This window comes from Aquarana catesbeiana, linkage group LG07, assembly GCF_042186555.1.
Source record: "Aquarana catesbeiana isolate 2022-GZ linkage group LG07, ASM4218655v1, whole genome shotgun sequence".
Classification (NCBI taxonomy): Eukaryota; Metazoa; Chordata; class Amphibia; order Anura; family Ranidae; genus Aquarana; species Aquarana catesbeiana.
Window position 1 is genome coordinate 37,285,282 of NC_133330.1, and position 22,455 is coordinate 37,307,736.

The 22,455-nt window shown below is 43.7% G+C and overlaps 1 protein-coding gene across 1 annotated transcript in view; it reads right to left on the minus strand.

The window, feature by feature from the left end:
• CPNE9 (copine family member 9) overlaps window positions 1-22,455 on the minus strand; it is a 468,155-nt gene that overhangs the window by 236,416 nt on the left and 209,284 nt on the right. The window contains exon 8 of the mRNA XM_073591994.1: window positions 10,335-10,411. Coding sequence (XP_073448095.1) covers window positions 10,335-10,411 — 77 coding nt within the window. The remainder of the gene's footprint in view (window positions 1-10,334; window positions 10,412-22,455) is intronic.

Below are 22,455 nucleotides of genomic sequence, written 5' to 3' on the forward strand. Positions count from 1 at the left end.
CCCATTCAAAAGGATGGGGCTGCCCTAAACACAATGCACATTAACATGCATTCATTACCAGAATGCAGAGGAAAAGGAATTGGTAATGGATCTTGGGTCACAATTGGCAGATCTTCGATAATGCGATACTATTAATGGGCAACCAATCGATGGATGCAACCTAATATACATATATTATTTTATCATGCTTTGGATGTATTGTGTTTCTGGTCTGTTTAAAATACTTCTCAGTTCTCCAAAAGCACAGTTATTTCTCATATATTGCGGTTTCCAATATTATAATAGCGTTCAAGTCAGAAACGCGGGGAGATATAATTGCTTTACATTACGTAGCACAATGCAGGCCTGTGCCTCTACCAGTAGCTCCATGTGGTAATTGTGTGTGGTGGCCATAGTAACCGAGGGAACAAAAGATTATGTTATACTCTCGTCCTTAAAGGTCCATTCAGCTGCAATGACAAGCTGCTGCACCTTGCCGTAGAAGAGCCTCCAGTCTATCTCTATCATGAGAAACAGTCGAAGAGAGATGATAATTTTTTTCATTTATGGACACATGACTTGATAACTCACTGCCTTAAGCCTTAGACCCCAGGGGGCTACTTTACTAGGAGGTCGGCAAACACAGTTGTAGGCAGGTAGTGGTTTTGGCAAACACAGTTGTAGGCAGGTAGTGGTTAACGCTGCCCCAGTTGGGAAGGTTGGAGTTAACTGTGGAGTGGTTCCCTGGTTTTTGTTGGGTCTGACCCCTCCGGTGCTGTGTGCTATAAAAGAGATGGAGGCCCAGACCCTAGGACTCTCTGCCCCAGCCCAGCCCAGTTCTGGTCTGGTCTGTTCTGGAACGGTAAGGGGGCCCTTACTTGTTGTCGTAGTCTAGATTTTATTGCCATGCCGAGGTTGGAGTTTGATGCTATCCATGGATTCAACCAGTTATGGACTTTTTCTTATGCAGGTATGCTGGGGCAACTACAAGCCTGAGTAAGGGACTAGGGATGTAGGGGAACGATATGTATGAAAATAATGGTACAGGAGTTCATACAGTGTGAAGATACAGTGGTTACCAAGGGTAATGAAAGTCTCTCTAGCTGTGGTGAAGCGTGTACATGTGACAGGTGAGATAGCCTCTTGCAGCGATCCGTCTCCCAAAGCAACAGGAGCAGATCTGCACCACCAAGGTCCTCGTCATGTACACAGATACGGAAGAGAAAGAGTTACGTAAGGTGCATGCATGGAGTCAGCGCTGGGTGCGCGGTGGGACTCCATACAATTGTTGGGAGTGGGGTAGCGGTAATACGTTGGACAGGTGGAGAAGGCGAGGGCTCTGCGTGTCCCTCCTAAATGCACAAGTGACCGTGTTGATGTACAGTTAACATTGAAAGAGTTTATTAGAGATCAGTTCGTTGTTTCAGTAAAGGTACCCCCTATGTAAGGCAGTGAACCTATTCAAAGTGCCTAATGTAGCCCAGAAGAACCCACCCTGTGGTAGGCCTCTCATGTAACTCTTGCTTGGTGCCCAATGAGGGAAATATGGAGAATGTGATGACCAACCACCCCATCACCCTCCCCTTACAGTCTTCATATTTTTCTCAGTAAAGGCTTCTTTTAAGAACCTAGTGACCAACATGTGTCCATTTGGCACCTTTTATGTTACCACTGGGGTTCCTGTAGCCACTACTCTGTCTACATTCTATGACTCCTGAAATAGGTCTCTAGTGTCCAACAACTTCTAAAGCATGTGTACAGTCCCTGACTATCCCCTGTAACATGCCCAATGTTTATGACCATGTCCTGTAGCATGGCAGCAGTCTCTGGGTATCTCTTGTGTAATGCCCAAAGCCTTTGACGATATCCTCCTGTGTGTCTGCTGTCTCTGACACTGGCCATTCACTGAACAGTATTTGCAGCCCTTTGGTGATGTCAGGGGCCACACTTGAGGCACCCACAGCAAGAAAGTTAACCACCACTGCTTTAAGATAATCAATCAGACACATTGCCAGTTCCTTAGGAAATGCACCACAAAACATGTCAGAGTGAAAGGACAGATGGCTGCATATGATGACCCTTCTGCGTCAAACTGGTGAGGGTCCATGAACTAAAAAAACAACCCAGGGCCCAAGGTACAGTATTGCAAGTTGGGAACAACTCCTCTCTGTATTTTTATTCTGCCCAAATCCAAACTTTTTTTTATTTTACATACCATAAAACCATGAGTCTTCTAGATCAGGGGTCTCCAAAGTCTGGCCCGCAGGTCATTTAGATACTTGCACTGCCAGTCTGCTTGCTTTTACAAAACCCTGCAGCTGTTGGCAGTATTTATGGCAAGTCCCAGCAAGCAGCAGACAAAGCCGCACCCCCCAGCCACTTCCACGCTGCCACGCTGAGCTATGGAGTTAGTTGCTGGGACCACCGGGGTCCAGGCAACCAATGATGTAATCAGTGCAGCACCTCCCAGCTCCTACCTGCTGTTTATATTAGTGTTAGTTCCGCCTACAGCCTGCTTGTGTAGCAGCGGGCGGGAGCTGGGAGCTGCAGGAGACCTGTACTGTGCTGTTACTGGTCCACACATTACCATAAAGACAGCACTATAAGAGGCAAAGGGGCCAATGTGCTGGACATAAATGTGCCACGCTGATGAGGACAAAGATATGGAGAAGACTCTGATGGAGACACAGATGTGGAGTAAGGTTCTGATGGGAACAGAAATGTGGAAGGAAACTCTGATGGGGACTCAATTGTGGAAGGAGACTCTGATGGGGACACAAATGTGAATAGACTCTGATGGGGACACAAACGTGCAGAAAGGCTCTGATGGGGACACAGATGTGCAAGAAGGCTCTGATGGGAACACATATGTAGAAGGAGACTCTGATGGGGACACAAATGTAGAAGTAGACTTTGATGGGAACACAAATGTGGATGGGGGACACAGATGTGCGAAAAGGCTCTGATGGAGACACAGATGTGCGAAAAGGCTCTGATGGAGACACAGATGTGCGGAAAGGCTCTGATGGGGACACAGATGTGCGGAAAGGCTCTGATGGGGACATAGATGTGTGGAAAGGATCTGATGGGGACACAGATGTAAGAGGGGGGTATCTTAGGGAGACAAATATAAAGGGGGATTTTGAGGAGGTAAGGGGGGACTATAATTGGAACTCTGACATAAGGGAGGACTTTAATATGGACTCTGATGGGAGCACGTACAGTTAGGTCCTAGGTCCATCTATATCTGGACACAGGCTACTTTTGGCTCTGTATGCCACCAGAATAAAATTAAAACAAAACAATCCAAATGATTTTGAAGTGCAGACTTTCAGCTTCAATTCAACATACTGTATATCAAGTACAACTTTTAGGAACTGCAACCAATTTTATACACAGCCCCCCCCCCCCCCCCCCATTTTCAGGGGCTCAAATGTAATTGGACAAATGAATATAATCATAAATAAAATGTTCATTTTTAATATTTTGTTGAGAATCCTTTACTGGCAATGACTGCCTGAAGTCTGTAACCCATGGACATTACCAAAGACTGGGTTTCCTCCTTTCTGATGCTTTGCCAGGCTGCAGTAATTCCTTGTTTGTGGGTCTTTATGCCTTCAGTTTTGCCTTCAGCAAGTGAAATGCATGCTCAATTGGGTTAAGATCAGGTGATTGACTCCATTGCAGAATATTACACTTTTTTTCCTTCAAAAGCTCCTGGTTTGCTCTTGCAGCGTGTTTCTGGATCATTGTTCATCTGTACTGTGAAGCGCCTTTCAATCAACTTTGCTGCATTTGGCTGAATCTGGGCTGACAGTATATTTCTAAACACTGCAGAATTCATCCGGGTGCTTCTGTCTTCTGTCACATCATCAATAAACACCAATGACCCAGTGCCACTGGAAGTCATGCATGCCATTACACTGCAAGCTCCATAATGTTTTACAGATGATGTTGTGGGCTTTGAATCACCAGCTATTCCAGGCCTTCTCCACACTTTTTTCTTCCTGTCTTTCTTAATCTTAGTTTCATCTGTCCAAAGAATGCTTTTCCAGAACTGGTCTGGCTTTTTTAGGTGTTTTTTGGCAAAGTCTAATCTGGCTTTTCTATTCTTCAGACTTATGAATAGTTTGCACCTTGTTGTGAACCCTCTGTATTTGCTCTCGTGAAGTATTCCCTTGATTGTAGACTTTGACAATGATACACCCACCTCCTGGAGAGTGTCCTTAACTTGTCTGTTGTGAATTGTTTTTTTCTTTACCATAGAGAGGATCCTGCCATCATCCACCACTGTTGGTCTTCCATGGACGTCCAGGCCTTTTTAAGTTGCTGAGCTCACCAGTGCGTTCTTCTTTCCTCAGAATGTTTTTGAAGGCTTACAATGGCCTGTTTCACTTGCAAGGACAGCTCCTTTGAACACATGATGTAGGTTCACAGCAATAAATTCCAAATGCAAATACCACACCTAGAATCAATTCCAGACCTTTTACCTGCTTAATTGAGGAAGAAATAACGAAGGAGTAGCCCACACCTAGCCATGAAACAGCTTTTGATTCAATTGTCCAATTACTTTTGGTCCCTTGAAAAAGGGGGGGGGGGGGATATTCTTAAGAGCTGTAATTCCTAAACCCTTCCTCCGATTTGGATGTACATACCCTCAAATTAAACCTGAGAGTGTGGACTTTCAGCCTATATCCATTATATAACTATAGCTTGAATATGTTTTGGTAAATACTTGAAAAAATCTAAAAATGGTGCCTGTGTCCAAATATATACAGTATGGACCTAACTGTATATAAGCGGGGACCCTTATTTTATTAATTCAGTTATAAATAACTGATTTTTTTTGCCCATGAATTTTTGTAAAATCTACAATGTGGACCTCGTGCTAAAAAGTTTGAAGAACCCTGTGCTAAATAGTCATCTAAGGAATGGTCCCCTTCTTCTCTTCTCTGGCAGCTGTGGTCCCCAAAAATGGCTCTTAGATAGTGAGCCAGGGCCTGATGACAGGTGAGTCATTGAAGTCCAGGGGTCACAGAATATGGGATGAGTTACAATGGACATCATTCAACCGAGAAGAGGAGTGGTGCTGGACGGCAGGGTCAGGGGTTGGCAGGGGACAGAACTAGAGGAGAAAAATGTGATGTGCAATAGTTTTTTTAATCAATTCAAAACTGGATTTGGGTTTTAAGAATCACTTTAAGGGAAGCTTGTAGTAGACTGGTTGCAATGTCATTCAAGTGAATTACCAACCAGGAATTCAACTACGTACAGGAAGATGTCTCCCCAAGGACAGCTGTACTGATAACAGGATGTAGGTGGGAGGAAATGGATCTCAAATTGATTTTGTTCAAAGTGTGAACGTAAGTCCAAATACAATGAAGTGAAAACACTCAATAGGCAGCTCTCTAACATGAGGGGTCTCAAAGATGCATCGGCTGTACAATGGAAGCTGCACATAGAATAGAAGCACCACACTAATGGTACAGATATCGAAGTGTAGTTATTTCATCATGAAAGCCAAAAATAAAAAAAGGTGACGGCCAACGTGTTTCAGAAGCTAAGAAGTACCCCTTTCATAGGAAATTTGATACTGGTTTTGTTGGACTTGGTTAATAGGCAGTTAAATATTAATTCTTTAAACCAAATGTATGCTTTAGCATCTGGTTTTGAGAGAGTAATCTTTAAGTTTAAGTGGTATTAAATCCAAGAAAATATTATTGCATCTTACCAATTCTTAGATGTGGTTGGCTGCAGTAGTTTCCTTTTTTAGGAATTTTTTTTTTTACCCAGTGATCCAGCCATTAAATCTGTTTTCAACTTCCTTTAACCAACCAAGCTGTCTAGCAAAACCTTTATACTAAAAGGAAAAAAAAAAACTGTTGTTTTAACTGCTTAAAAAGTGTGAGCTGAGCTTTGACTTTAATTTGTTAGTCAAGTCCATCTAAATCCGCTAGTCCTTCTAAAACTACCCACTCCCCAAATTCACAATGCTGTTGTCCAAAGGTGTCTCTGTTGTTTCCCCATCCAGAGTGGAGACATCCTAAGACAGGAAATGCGTTATTAGTCGGATCACCAGGTCAAAATAAAAGAAAAAAGACTCAAAAAGATACCTAATGCAGCTATTATTTTAAAAATTGTAAAACTATAAAATGTTACACATTCATTTTTGGGTTTAATACCATTTTAAACCAAGTTCTAAGAACTATTAATAAACCAATCTTTGCCACGCTAAAAAGTGACACAAAATATCAATGTGAAAAAAATATAGAATAGCCCAAAATCCAAGAGCAAGTGGACCCTTTAATTACAAAAAGTCAAACAAGCTTTATCCGTTAATATGTCATCTGTGATAGGAACCTTTTTCCAAGCATCAATCACATAGGATGCGATCCTGGGATCGCATCCGTCAATGTCCTGAATCTGTCGCGCTTGGTGATGTCACAAACGTGAGCTCCGCCCTACCCATTTCGTCACAATTGACTGTATCGGGACATGTATATTTTTTTCACGTCGATATTTTGTGTCACTTTTTAGCGTGGCAAAGATTGGTTTATTTATGGTTTACAATTTATCTGATTGATTTTTTTGCCAGCTGCCTCTTCTTGGATCTGCCAGCGTGGTATTTGCATGTTTAAAGTTCTAAGAACTGCTTGCTTTATAAAATAAAACTTTGCAACAGCGCCTTTTATAAATATACTAGTCAGCTGCTCAACACAGACCAAATTCTGTTCCACTGGAAAGCATCACTACCTGCTCATCCACAATCCACCTGCTCCACATGCAAAACCTCAGAGTAGCCACTGACCACATTCAATGACAATTTGATATTAGTGTGTGCAACCAGTCAGGTATCCTGCATGAGATGTGCTGACAAGGAACATGCTGACAGGAGAAGAGAGCAGAAGACGATCTCATCCATCTGCTGCTGCTCCATCACTATTAAGTCACAGACTGTTGGTGAAGAGGTGACCCAAGTGCATTGGTTAATTGCAGCAGAGCAAAAGCCAGGTCAATGGTCTGGCTGTGTAGTCTATCTTACTGTGCAGTCTAATCTTAGGACTAGGTGGGTTGAAATACAAATCCTTTGGCAAGCAAGGAACCTTATATAGGCAGCGGTAAACCCTGCACGTGACAGAAGTACCAGGAGCAGTCTAGGCCGGTTTGTCCTGCACTTTTCAGCAAGGCAATAGGCAAACACATTCTCAATGCAGGAGGGCTTTGTACAGTGCGTACAATACAGAAACCATCTGCTTGTCTGAGCCACCAACTAAACTTATGCCAGTTCCCGTCTAACAGAGTACCCCCTAATGGGTTCCCTGTCACAAACAGGTAGCATTGTCCCTTATTTTTGATGTTCTGTCAGCAGTCAGCCTTTTGACCCAGCAGCAAGCTCACACGACATTGAGAGCAAGAGAATGCCCTAAGCATCAGCCAGGTTACATTTATAAAGGGTTGTGGACAGCTGAGACTAATTTTAAGGTTTGGCTACTAGGTAAGATTTGGACCTAGGAATGGGGGGCTTTATCCAACCCAAAGCTCTACAAAGTCTCTGGGCTGCAGGACCCAGAACTGGACATGTTATGATACTATCAGCCATACACCCTGGAGCCCCTCATCATGTGTGAAACCCAAGTGACACACTATCCATAATCCTGCCCGTCAATGCCACACACAAATGTACATATACAGTCAGCACCAAAGTTCACAATAGAAGTCCAAATGGGCATTCAGATGGAATCATATCACAAGGATAAAGTATTATTTCCAGACTAACAGAAATCAGGCACTGACCACACTTTTTAGGTCCCACATAAAAAGAATCTCTTCCATGTTTAAAAGAGAAGTTTGGATTTTTTTTTTTTTTTTTAATTGAACTTACCTAGGTGGATGCAGCGTTGGTCCGATGTCCCCTGCCATCCTCAAGGCTGAGAACTAAGCAATCAAACACTGCTGATCACTCAATTCTCCCTGCCACTCTAAGCAAAGAGCTGGTGACTGTCAGTCACTGCTCTCTGCTCTGCACCCCCCCCAGCAATCACTGGAGCGATGGGCTAGCGAGGGGCGGGAGCAGCTGGCTCAGCCTCTCAGCATTTTGCTGAGAGGCTGAGCCAGGTGCCAGTCCGGGCTCCTGGGTGGATCCCAACCTAGACCAGCTCTGTGACGTCAGCCGATAGTGGGCTTTAGCCTGTTGTCGGCTGAAAAAGGGTCAAAAGAGTGCAGAACAGTCTGCACTCCTGTGATCCATAGAAGTACAGCCAAATGAGCTTTAGCTGTACTTCTCTTTTAACCTATTCAGAATGCACTAATGTGACTGTACTAAGCATACATAGTAAACATCATCTGACATGCCAGACAGAGTACATATACAGTACAATATATTTGTTGAAGTTCCCTTATGGCCTATTTTATATAGGTGAGACTACAGCCCTGGCCAAAAGTTTTGAGAATTATATAAATATTAATTTTCACAAAGTCTTCTGCCTTAGTTTTTATGATAGCAATTTGCATATACTTAAGAATGTTAATAAGAGTGATCAGATGAATTGCAATTAATTGCAAAGTCCCTCTTTGCCACGAAGATGAACTTAATCCCCCCAAAAAACAATTTCCACTGCATTTCAGCCCTGCCACAAAAGGACCAGCTGACATCATGTCAGTGATTTTCTCATTAATACAGGTATCAGTGTTGACTAGGACAAGGCTGGAAATCACTCATGTAATGCTGATTGAGTTAGAATAACAGACTGGAGGCTTTAAAAGGTGGTTGGTGCCTAAAATCATGGTTCTTCCTCTGATAACCATGGTTACCATGCAGCCATCATTGCTTTGCACAAAAAGGTATTCACAGACAAGGATATTGCTGCTACTAAGATTGCACCGAAATTAACCATTTATAGGATCATCAAGAACTTCAAAGAGAGGTTTCAATTGTTGTGAAGAAGGCTTCAGGGCGCCCAAGAAAGTCCAGCAAGCGCCAGGACCGTCTCCTACAGTTGATTCAGCTGTGGAATTGGGGCACCACCAGTGCAGAGCTTGCTCAGGAATGGCAGCAGGTGGGGTGAGTGCATCTGTATGCACAGTGAGGAGAAGACTTTTGGAGGATGGCCTGGTGTCAAGAAGAGCAGCAAAGAAGCCACTTCTCTCCAGGAAAAACATTAGGGACAGACTGATATTCTGCAAAAGGTACAGGGATTGGACTGCTGAGGACTGGTGTAAAGTCATTTTCTCTGATGAATACCCTCTCTGATTGTTTGAGGAAAAACCTTGCCCGGAAAAGAAAAAGTGAGCGTTACCATCAGTCCTGTCATGCCAACAGTAAGACAGTGAGACCATTCATGTGTGGGGTTGCATCTCAGCCAAGGGAGTGGGCTCACTCACAACTTTGCCTAAGAACACCGCCATGACTAAAGAATGGTACAAAACCATCCTCTGAGCACAATTTCTCCCAACCATCCAAGAACAGTTTGGTGAGGAACAATGCCTTTTCCAGCACGATGGAGCACCTTGCCATAAGGCAAAAGTCATAAGTAGCTTGGGGAACAAAACATCGAAATTTTAGGTCCATGGCCAGGAAACTTCCCAGTCCTTAATCCCATTGAGAGCTTGTGGTCAATCCTCAAGAGGCGGGTGAACAAAAAACCCTCACAAATTCTGACAAACTCCAAGCATTGATTATACAAGAATTGGCAGCCATCAGTCAGGTTGTGGCCTAGAAGTTGATTGACAGCATGCCAGGGCCAATTGTAGAGGTCTTGAAAAAGAAGGTTCAACACTGCACATATTGACTCTTTGCATAAACTTAACGTAATTGTCAATAAAGCCTTTGATACTTATGAAATTTATATATATATATATATATATATATATATATATATATATATACTGTATATTCAATTGGATATTTGGCTTTCTGTCTGAAGTTCAGCTTTAACATTGGGATAAAGTTAATTGTAGCTAATACACATTCTGTAGCTGTACTGAGTCAGCTGTGATGCCAATAAATAACCATTATCGCTCCACCAGGCTCGGGAAACATTGATTATGAACTCAAACTGCTGTGGTTTAAATGCCGGGGCTGCTTTCTGTTAGTCCAGTCCTACAAATCACACTGCCTTATTTAGCTGACACATTGAAAATCTCATCAATTATTGCATACACATCCTTTCCTACCCAATGACAATATATGTTTCACCAATCATACAGATAGCAGAGACCCAGTAAAAATTAGGACCACAGAAAAAGTAAAAGAAAATTGTTACTATCACCACCGCTCATTCTATATGTCCCTATTAATGAACAACAAAACATTCTGAATTTTAATATTTCATATGGTAAATACAATTCTCACTTACGTCAAAGGCTTTTCTAGTCGGCTCCTAGGTGATCCAATGACTTCTCCGAGAGTGCAAAATGTTTGACCCAAGAAATCCTGAAGATCAATGACAGAAACAATCAAAATCATTTTAAAGGACAACTCCGCCCAAGTATAGCAAAACGAACAGCTAAAATGCATATACAGGATGTATTTCATTGGTCAGCACATTTGTAAAGTAATGCATATACTGAATTCCTGTCCTTGTTGATTTATTGTCTTTCCCTGGAAGATCCGCAAGCATACACACTAAAGATTTAACTTTTGGCACTGATAAGGAAAGTGTCCAGTTTTAGGGAGCATTAGGGGCTAAGCCTCAGAGCTGAAAAACAGAACACCCCATGCTTGCTAAGCTCTAAAAAAGCCACAGAATGTAAAGTGTGTAATAACAGAAGCCCATCCACCGTTCTAAGTATCCCCTAAATTCCCCCTCCAACTTACAGAGCAAATACACCAAGCAGGCAGAGAACTTTAAAAACTTTGCACTTGGCAGCATTAAATGGTGCACTGCACATGGTGTTAAGGGCCAAGTAACAGAAAACGGAGTGATTATTGTTTATAATGGATCCAAACAGAAGAAATAAAAGTGCTACCAAGAGAGGGAGTCCCCCCACTTTAAGACATTTTATCTCAGCAGGAAAAGTGGAAAATATGTCCAAAGGCGCCGGTCAGGACAGGAATATGAGCTTTATTACTTAAGAAGCCACTAGCCTGGGGCAAGTGCAGTAGGGCTACTGGTTACAATCCTTTTTTCTGCTCAGTGATTCATTAAGTAGGGAAGCAAGGATGACATCCCTGTAGCCTGCACTTTCAAAAACATGGTAATAACAATGGTAGCTTCAGTTATTCTGTTTGAAACTTTCCAATAAAGGGAATGTTTGGTGGTTTCATAGATATCTTCTCTGATTTGGCCAGGATAAAAAAAGCATACAGAATTAGTAAAAAAAATAAATTGAAAAAAAGAAATATATATATATGTATATACTCGAGTATAAGTCAAGTTTTTCAGCATTTTTTTGTGCTGAAAGTGCCCCCATCGGCTCGAGACAAGCATTTTTCTGGTGCAAAGAAAGACATTTTCCGAACAGACTTTGGGGCCCCGTATCTCGTGACTACTTGGTGCTAGGAACCCCAAATTTATCATGCACACCCAGTGGACCTAGCACTACAACATATCCAAAGCTGGGGTTGGTTCCTAGCACTAAGTGGCCCCAAGATACGGGGCCCCAAAGTCGGTCAACTGTGTCCATCTGCAGCAATGTAATTTCGGGACCCTTTGGGTCCAGAGACCTCAAATTTTGGCTGCAGCTAGGGGGCATCTAGGAACCCTTAACTACTGAGTTTGAGGTTCGGGGGACCTATGGCTGCAAATGGGCACAGTGAGGCTGCAAATGGGTATTGTTGACCTTCTTTTCCACTTACAGTAGCTGCGCATTTCTTACCCTAGGCTTATACTCGAGTCAATACGTTTCCCCAGTTTTTTGTGGTAAAATTAGGTGCCTCGGCTTATATTCGGGTCAACTTATACCCGATTATATACGGTATATATTTTTATGTAACTATGAATTGTGTATTAATATCATGTAGTCTTCAATCCAGCCAGCAGGGGTAAATCTAGTTTCCTTTTCTGAAAAAAGGCCCTTGTTTGTAGAACTTGTGAACTCAGATCTATCAACTGTTTCCTACTCTATCCAAACTTCAAAATGCATTTTTTTGTTGTTTTTTTATTATTGGAAGAGGTATAACCTCTGCCAGGATGTTATTGCTGATTCCTTTTTTTCATGGTAAACATTGTGAAGTGAGAGGAAAATAACAATTCTGAGTCCTCGCCCAAACAAGAATAGAGGGGAAATTTTCCAGTGTCAACTTACAAGTGTCTAAGAGGGGATTTACCAATATGGATTGTCCATTTTGCATGAAACAAGAACAGTCACCACTGTGACTCAACAGCAAGACCCTGACACTATTCTACCCTAACGAGTCTTCTGCAGGTGGAAGTAAGAGTCCACTTACCCTGCAGATACCATACTGTGGCCACATGCCCTACGCACCTAGAGGGATTGACACAGCGGACATGAGTAAATGCTAAGGGGGTGGTTGACAAGGGATTTTTTCCCCCAACACCCATATCGTTAGGTGGGAGTGAGCATCTTCCATCCTTATTATCCAAGCAACAATTTTTGGGATGTTAAAATTATGATGTTGTTGTTAAGTACCAGTAAGTTCTAATTGTTTTTCTAAGATACGCATTTTTTTTTCTTTTATTTTTCTTCTCTGTATGTTTTGAGCTGGGGTATGCCCAGAGTCTCTGTATCTGTATTGTTCTTTCTTTTGTTTTGAGAAAAACAATAAAAACAATCTTCAAAAAAAACAAAACAAAAAACAAGAACAGTCTTTTGATGCAATCATGCTTTGGAAGGTTCAATCCTTTCATCACAAAGAATCGTTATAATGAACAATTATGAACGGCCAGCAATAGGTCAAATAAGAGGAGGAGTTAGGTAAAGTTTTAGGACTTGAACAAAGGAAGGATTAAATGTTAGGATCAGTCTAAGATGTAAGAGTTAGAGGTTGGGGTATGTAGGAGACCAATTTATTTTTTCTGTTTGTTTTCAGCACAGCTCCACCAATGACTCAACGACCTGCTCCCCCACAGTCAACTTATACTCCATCTTTTCCAGTGCTCAGACTAATTGAGATGAAACTGAACTAAATAAGATATCTAAGTCTAATATATTGTTTGGCTAGTCAGTAACAGATAGCCAAGTCCAAGTTATCACTTAGAGGAGCCATACTCTTCGCAAACCTCTCCTGCACTTACTGCCCATTGTCATGCCCCTTGCATTACTCTTCTGTGCATACTGCCCACTGCCATTCCCTGTGCACTTCTTTCTGTTCATACTGCCTGACGTAGTACCCTCAGCTTTCCTTTTGTTAATACTGTCCTTCCTAATACTTTGTGCACCCCTCTCCTGTACATACTGCCCTCCATCATTCCCTCCACAATCCTCTCCTGTACATACTGCCCTCCATCATTCCCTCCACAATCCTCTTCTGCACATACTGCCCTCCATCATTCCCTCCACAATCCTCTCCTGCACATACTTCCTGCCATCATGCCTTTCACACTCCTCTACTGCACATACTGCCCACTGTTATACTCTATGCACTCCTTTCCTGCACATACTGTCTGACTTCATACCATCTGCACTCTTTTCCTGCACATACTGCTTGCCATCATACCCTCTGCACTTCTTTCCTGTACATATTGCCCACCGCATACCCTCTGCACTCCTTTCCTGCACACAAGGCTGCTGATAAGGCATTACAGCCAGCCCTCCTGTACTGGGCTTGGGCCCTATCACTTCCAAAGGGGGGCCTGGGCACTTTTTGGGAAGGATGTCCGGCTGTACTGTCTGAGTGCTAACACTGATCCTTTTCTGCCACCCCCTGCAGTGCTGCCAGCTTCTCTTCTTCTTTCCCCCTCTGGCTGCACTGCAGGGGGATTGGTTCTAGCACATGTGCCCCCTCCATCTGCTGTCTAGGCCCCCTTGTGTGTCACTGTCCCCCACAGCACTGCCAGCTTCGCCCCTCTCCTCTCCTGCCGGAAGCTGCTGCGGGCACACAGGGGGATGTTTTAAGATGGAGAGCGGGAGAAGGGGACGGTAAATATGTAATTCACTGGCCCCTTCCTTTCTTGAATGAACACAGTGAGCGATCGGTACCAATCACTTCTGTGTCCATTCATCTGTGAAACATAGTAAACACATTGTGAATGCGCAAGAAGCCTCGGAGCGCTTCCTATTTATTTATTTGTGCAACTGAGGCTACAGAGAAAGGGACTGATAAATCTATGCCCTCAGTCACTTTCGGACTGGGAAGGGGGCCCTGTCAGGTAGGCTGTATGGGTGCCTGTGATTTCTAACAGAAGCCCTGCATGCACATACCACTCTCTGTCATACTCTCTGCACTCCTTTCCTGCACATACTGCTCTCCGTCATACCCTCTGCACTCCTTTCCTGCACATACTGCTCTCCATCATACCCTCTGCACTCCTTTCCTGCACATACTGTTCTCCATCATACCCTCTGCACTCCTTTCCTGCACATACTGCTCTCCGTCATACCCTCTGCACTTCTTTCCTGCACTTACTTCCCACCGTCATACCCTCCACTCTCCGCTCCTGTACATACTTACTATCATCATACCCTCTGCACTCCTTTCCTGCACATACTGCCCATTGTCATACCCTCTACATTCCTCTCCTGCTCATACTGCCCACCATCATACCTTCTTTACCCCTCTCATGCACAAAGTGCTCACCATCATATCCTCTGCAATCTTCCCTTTAATATACTACCCATTGTAACACAACACTCCTTTCTTGCACATACTTCCTGACGTCATGCCCTCTGCCCTTCTTTCCTGCAGGTACTGCCCACTGTCATACCCTACACACTCCTTTGCTGCTCAAACTGCCCATCGTCATACCTTCTTCCCTCCTCTCAAGCACATAGTTCTCACCATCAAATCCTCTGCAATCTTCTCCCGAACACACTGCTCATTGTCACACCCTCAACACTCCTGTCCTACACATACTGCCTGCCACCATACCCTCTGCATTTCTGTCCTACACATACTGCCTGCCACCATATCTTCTGCTATTCCTGTCCTACACATACTGCCTGCCACCATATCTTCTGCTATTCCTGTCCTACACATACTGCCTGCCATTATACCCTCTGCACTCCTGTCCTACACATACTGCCTGCCACCATACCCTCTGCACTCCTCTCCTACAGATACTGCCTGCCATCATACCCTCTGCACTCCTGTCCTACACATATTGCCTGCCATCATACCCTCTGCACTCCTCTCCTACAGATACTGCCTGCCATCATACCACCAGTACTCCTCACCTACAGATACTGCCTGCCATCATACCCTCTGCACTCCTCTCCTACAGATACTGCCTGCCACCATACCCTCTGCACTCCTGTCCTACACATACTGCCTGCCATCATACCCTCTGCACTCCTCTCCTACAGATACTGCCTGCCATCATACCACCAGTACTCCTCACCTACAGATACTGCCTGCCATCATACCCTCTGCACTCCTGTCCTACACATACTGCCTGCCATCATACCCTCTGCACTCCTCTCCTACATATACTGCCTGCCATCATACCCTCTGCACTCCTCTCCTACAGATACTGCCTGCCACCATACCCTCTGCACTCCTGTCCTACACATACTGCCTGCCATCATACCCTCTGCACTCCTCTCCTACAGATACTGCCTGCCATCATACCACCAGTACTCCTCACCTACAGATACTGCCTGCCATCATACCCTCTGCACTCCTCACCTACAGATACTGCCTGCCATCATACCCTCTGCACTCCTCTCCTACAGATACTGCCTGCCACCATACCCTCTGCACTCCTCTCCTACAGATACTGCCTGCCATCATACCACCAGTACTCCTCACCTACAGATACTGCCTGCCATCATACCCTCTGCACTCCTCTCCTACAGATACTGCCTGCCATCATACCCCCTGTACTCCTCTCCTACAGATACTGCCTGCCATCATACCCCCTGTACTCCTCTCCTACAGATACTGCCTGCCACCATACCCTCCACACTCCTCTCCTACAGATACTGCCTGCCATCATACCCTGTACTCCTCTTCTACAGATACTGCCTGCCACCATACCCTCCACACTCCTCTCCTACAGATAGTATACTGCTTGTTAAAACACTTCTTCAGGTTTGTGTGTATAGATGCCTGACCTTGCCTATTTTTTTTTGTTAGTATATACTGTAGATATCATATATAATACATATACAACACATGTACGCACTATAGCAACACATAATTAGGCTTTAAATAAGCAGCTCAGCTGTCACATACTTGGCAAGCCTTTTTTTTCATGTAAACAAGCAGAGGAAAATTCCCATATTCAAATAGCCAGGCAGTCAGCTAAGAACAATTAGCTTTAACATGAATAATCTCCACCGCTACAGACAGGCCACAAATAGAAAACCTAAAATTATAGCTAATGCAAATAAATTTGCGCAGGCTGTGATGTCTCAAAGATCTTGATTTGCTCTGAATCACTGAGTAGCTTCGTGGCTTCCTAGCATGAAAACATTTTGTTTCTGGAATCAGAAGGCTGCGGATTGGAAGTGCTGCGAGGGTACGGGCTGGTGGGAGTTTACCCCGCTGATTTTGATAAATAGCCTTGATTTCTTATTTTCAAATTAGGATTAAACACCCCTGGGAGAGCAGCTTGTTAACAAAATTCGTTTGTACGCACGTTGTTTATGCAAATCTTTTTATTTTATTTATCTTTATTTTTCTATTTAGAAAATGGAACGTAATTTCACCTGTGTGCGTTTGCAGTGATAAATGTAAGATTTGCAGTCTGTCAATATCATAGGCCTCCTTACGTCTTTATCCTATTTTTGAACTTATCTTCCCCTTTTACGTTTGTAAAAAAAGAACAATTTTAACCTCGTTTTCTCTTTTTTAGTGTGGAAAGAGATGTTTCATAACTTACACTATATTACCAAAAGTATTGGGACGCCTGCCTTTACACGCACATGAACTTTAATGGCATCCCAGCTTTATGCCCCATACACACAGTCGGTGGGAGCCTTTTGTCGGAAATTCCGACCGTGTGTAGGCTCCGTCGCACATTTTCCATCGGAATTTCTGTCGCACAAAATTTGAGATCTGGAACTCAAATTTTCCGACAACAAAATCCGTTCGGATAAATTCCAATCGTGTGTAAACAAAGTTCCACGCATGCTCGGAATCAAGCAGAAGAGCCACACTGGCTATTGAACTTCATTTTTCCCGGCTCATCGTACGTGTTGTACGTCACTGCGTTCTTGACGTTTGCAATTTCCGACCAATTTTCTGTGACCGTGTGTATGCAAGACAAGTTTGAGCCAACATTCGTCGGAAAAAATCCATGGATTTTGTTGTCGGAATGTCCGATCAATGTCCGATCGTGTGTACGGGGCATTATTCTGTAGGGTTCAATATTGAGTTGGTCCACCCTTTGCAGCTATAACAGCTTCAGCTCTTCCAGGAAGGCTGTCCACAAGGTTTAGGAGTGTGTTTATGGGAATGTTTGACCGTTCTTCCAGAAGTGCATTTGTGAGGTCAGGCACTGATGTTTAGCAGTTTATATTTACTAAAATAATTGCATTTCCATGTTCTGTGTACTGTTGGAGACCAGATATAGGGAATGCAGGCTCTTGGGTTTAGTAAAACCTTGAGGCTTTAGAACCACTTTAACCACTTGCCGACCGCCCACCGTCAAATGACGGCAGGGTGGATGTCATATGACGGCCTCCCAGAACGACCGCTCGCGCGTGTCCCCGGGGGTGTTGCTAGAACACGCCGTGGCTCTTTAACCGTGTGATCGGCTGTGTCCAATCACAGCCGATCACATGTAAACACGGAGATGCCAGTAATCGGCGCTCCTCGCCTCACACTGACAGAGTGTGAGGAGAGGATAGCCGATCAGCAGCATCTCCTCACAGGGGACAGCTAGGTATGTAATCAGGGCACTGATCATCAGTGCCCTGGTTACAATCAGTGCCAACCAGTGCCCACAACTACCACCAATCAGTGCCCACAAGTGCCAGCAATCAGTGGCCATTAGTGATGCCAATCAGTGCTGGCTTTCAGTGCTGCCCATCAATGCCCATCACTGCTGCCCATCAATGCTCATCACTGCTGCCAATCAATGCCACCCATCAATGCCCCACCAGTGCCGCCCATCAATGCTGCCTATCCATTCCGCCTATCTGTGCCCACCAGTGCTGCCTATCTGTGCCCACCAGTGCCGCCTATCTGTGCCCACCAGTGCCGCCTATCTGTGCCCAGTGCCCATCAGTGCCACATATCCGTGCCACCTATCAGTGCCCAATAGTGTGGCATATTCGTGCCTCCTCATCAGTGCCACCTAATCAGTGCCCGTAAGTACCGCCTCATCAGTGCCACCTCATCAGTGCCCATCAGTGCAGCCTCATCAGCGCCCATCAGTGAAGGAGAAAAATTACTTATTTACAAAATCTACTGACAGAAACTAATGAACTAAATAAAAAACCCAGGAGTCATTAAATAAAATAAATTAAATACCACCAAAAGAAAGCTCTATTTTTGTGAAGAAAATTATAACAATTTCACATAGTTACAGTGTAGCATGACCACGCAATTGTCATTCAAAGTGTGACAGTGCTGAGAGCTGAAAAATGGCCTGGGCAGGAAGGGGGTGTATTGAGGTGGTTAATTACTTGCTAAGTATGCTGCTTCTTTGTCTTTTAATCCTTGCTTATGTTCTTAGTTAAACTGCTTCCCCATGTTTCCTTTTTAGCGAGGCTCTTTTCTCTTGCAGCATCTTATGGAGCCACCCTTGCATGCAGGGACTAGAGTTGTGTCTCCTTACACTATGTGCATCAATAGAAACACACAGCCCCATAGCTTAGGATGGCAAGGCACTCTCCTGCTCTTCTACCTTCCCTCCTCCAAGCTAACAAACTGACCGCACTGTCCACTGTAACTCTTTCCTGTAAAGAGCGGAAGTTTATAAAAGCAGCAGAACATGAGCAGGTGCCAGCAGCAACAAAAACTGCGAACTGCAAGTGTGGGGTACAAATTTTAACAGTTCACTGGGGAATGTTTATTTTATTGTGCTCAATGTGTTAGACTAAAACTGCTGAGGGTTTAATACTATAACAAAGAAATTAAAAAGAAATGACCAAAAACCATTATAGTTTCCCTTTAAGGAAACTAAAGGCATTTCCATTCTTTAATGATCACGCTAACATATTAGATAACTTCATTGTACATTTACCAGAGGGTACTATAACTAAAAAGTACAATCTATGTTTAGCAATTGATATAATATGAAAGCAGATATTAATAATAATACTGTAAAGCAATTAACCAGCGCATTACAAGCAAGTCGTTGTGAATGCTTAGCCAAGCTCTTGCGTGGCTTATTGAATCTTTCCTGCTTATAATATATTTTATTTGGTATAAAACCCAAATGGGGTTTTTGCTACAATGCAAGCAAGATGTGTGGACCTTCTCAGTGGGGCTATATATAGTCAGGAATCATTGTGGAATAGTCCTCTCTCCTTAGCATCTTCAGAGCTGCATTGCCAAGCTCACCCACCCACCCACCACTGCTGCCAAGCTGAGAACATGGACTGTCTTTTGAAGCTCCCAAGGTGTCTCCACCACTGAGCTACCTTCTGAATGCATTCATCAGATCTACAGCTCTAAATCAGAATTGTGTTCAGGATAAAAGTCACCATATTAACTTATGTAAAATCCATTTCTGTTTATTTCAGGATCAATCAGTGAGCATTATTACTGTACAGTAATCTCTAGCAACCAATCAACAAGCAGAAATCAGGTGCTGTAACCTCTAGCAACTAATCAGTGAGCCGTAATGTGTGCTGTAACCTCTAGCAACCAGTCAGTAAGCAGTAATGATACACTGTAACTTCTGGCAACCAAACGCAATCTCTGCCTGATCTGATAAACTGATTTTAAGTCTAGCTGCTATTTATTGTATGTCTCAGAGCAGGTGGAGAGCCAAATTGTATTGGGGGCCCCCAAGAAACTGTTTGCCCAGGGTCCAATCAATGTTAAAGATGGCCCTGGATCAGGGTTTATATTTAGGAGAAAATTAAGCTCAGGGATGGGTTTGGAAGGTCAACGATAGATGGGCTTTAAATGCTCGTTTAGCCCCAACCTAGGACACATATGCTGGAAAATGGTCACAGAGGGATTAGTGCACATACACCGCTGGTGTGAGATTTTCCTTGTGAGCACTGTATACTGAAGGGGTCATCTCACTGTTGTCATGGACTGTTGGAAGTGAGATGTGTGTGTTGGAGACGGATAGGTCAGTGGTTTTGTTGGGTGTGGGATCCCACTGCTGGAGCATGATCTGTTCACCTAAATTCAGGACTAGTGGCAGAATTCTACAGGAAGCAACAGTAAAGTGACAATATTACACAATATTACCAAAAGTACTGGGACACCTGCCTTTACACACATGAACTTTAATGGCATCCCAGTCTTAGTCCGTAGGGTTCAATATTGACTTGGCCCACCCTTTGCAGCTATAACAGCTTCAACTTTTCTGGGAAGGCTGTCCACAAGGTTTAGGAGTGTGTCTATGGGAATGTTTGACCATTCTTCCAGAAGCGCATTTGTGAGGTCAGGCACTGATGTGGACAAGAAGGCCTGGCTCGCAGTCTGCTGCTGATGAGAAAAGGTATTTAGCAGTTTATATTTACCAAAATAATTGCATTTCCATGTTCTGTGTACTGTTGGAGACCAGATAGAGTGAATGCAGGCTCTTGGGTTTAGTAAAACCTTGAGGCTTTAGAATCACTTTAACCACTTGCCGCCCGCCCACCGTCAAATGACGGCAGGGTGGATGTCATATGATGGCCTCCCAGAACGACCGCTCGCGCGTGCCCCAGGGGTGTTGCTAAGACACGGTGCGACCCCGATCTGTGTCCAATCACAGCCGGTCACATGCAAACACGGAGATACCAGTAATCGGCGCTCCTCGCCTCACACTGACAGAGTGTGAGGAGAGGAGAGCCGATCAGCAGAATCTCCTCACAGGGGACAGCTAGGTATGTAATCAGGGCACTGATCATCAGTGCCCTGGTTACAATCAGTGCCAACCAGTGCCCACAAGTGCTAGCAATCAGTGCCCACAAGTGCCAGCAATCAGTGGCCATTAGTGATGCCAGTCAGTGCTGGCTATCAGCGCTGCCCATCAATGCCCATTACTGCTGCCCATCAATGCCACCCATCAATGCCCATCAGTGCCGCCCATCAACGCTGCCTATTCATGCAGCCTATCTGTGCCCAGTGCCCATCAGTGCCACCTATCAGTGCCCATAACTGTGGCATATTCATGCCTCCTCATCAGTGCCAACTAATCAGTGCCTGTAGGTGCCACCTCATCAGTGCCCATCAGTGCAGACTCATCAGCGCCCATCAGTGAAGGAGAAAAATTACTTATTTACAAAATCTACTGACAGAAACTAAGAAAAACTTTTTTTTTTCTAAATTTTTGGTCTTTTTTTTTAGGAAAAAATAAAAAACCCAGGAGTCATTAAATACCACCAAAAGAAAGCTCTAATCCTGTGAAGAAAATTATAACAATTTCACATGGTTACAGTGTAGCATGACCACGCAATTGTCATTCAAAGTGTGACAGCGCTGAGAGCTGAAAAATGGCCTGGGCAGGAAGGGGGTGTATTGAGGTGGTTAATTACTTGCTAAGTATGCTGCTTCTTTGTCTTTTAATCCTTGCTTATGTTCTTAGTTAAACTGCTTCCCCAGGTTTCCTTTTTAGTGTCGCTCCTTTCTCTTGCAGCATCTTATGGAGCCACCCTTGCATGCAGGGACTAGAGTTGTGTCTCCTTACACTATGTGCATCAATAGAAACGCACAGCCCCATAGCTTAGGATGGCAAGGCACTCTCCTGCTCTTCTACCTTCCCTCCTCCAAGCTAACAAACTGACCGCACTGTCCACTGTAACTCTTTCCTGTAAAGAGCGGAAGTTTATAGAAGCAGCACAACATGAGCAGGAGCCAGAAGCAACAAAAACTGCGAACTGCAAGTGTGAGTGGGGTATAACTTTTAACAGTTCACTGGGGAATGTTTATTTTATTGTGCTCAATGTGTTAGACTAAAACTGCTAAGGGTTTAATACTATAACAAAGAAATTAAAAAGAAATGACCAAAAACCATTATAGTTTCCCTTTAAGGAAACTAAAGACATTTCCATTCTTTAATGATCACGCTAACATATTGGATAACTTCATTGTACATTTACCAGAGGGTACTATAACTAAAAAGTACAATCTATGTTTAGCAATTGATATAATATGAAAGCAGATATTAATAATAATACTGTAAAGCAATTAACCAGCGCATTACAAGCAAGTTGTTCTGAATTCTTGGCCAAGCTCTTGCGTGGCTTATTGAATCTTTCCTGCTTATAATATATTTTATTTGGTATAAAACCCAAATGGGG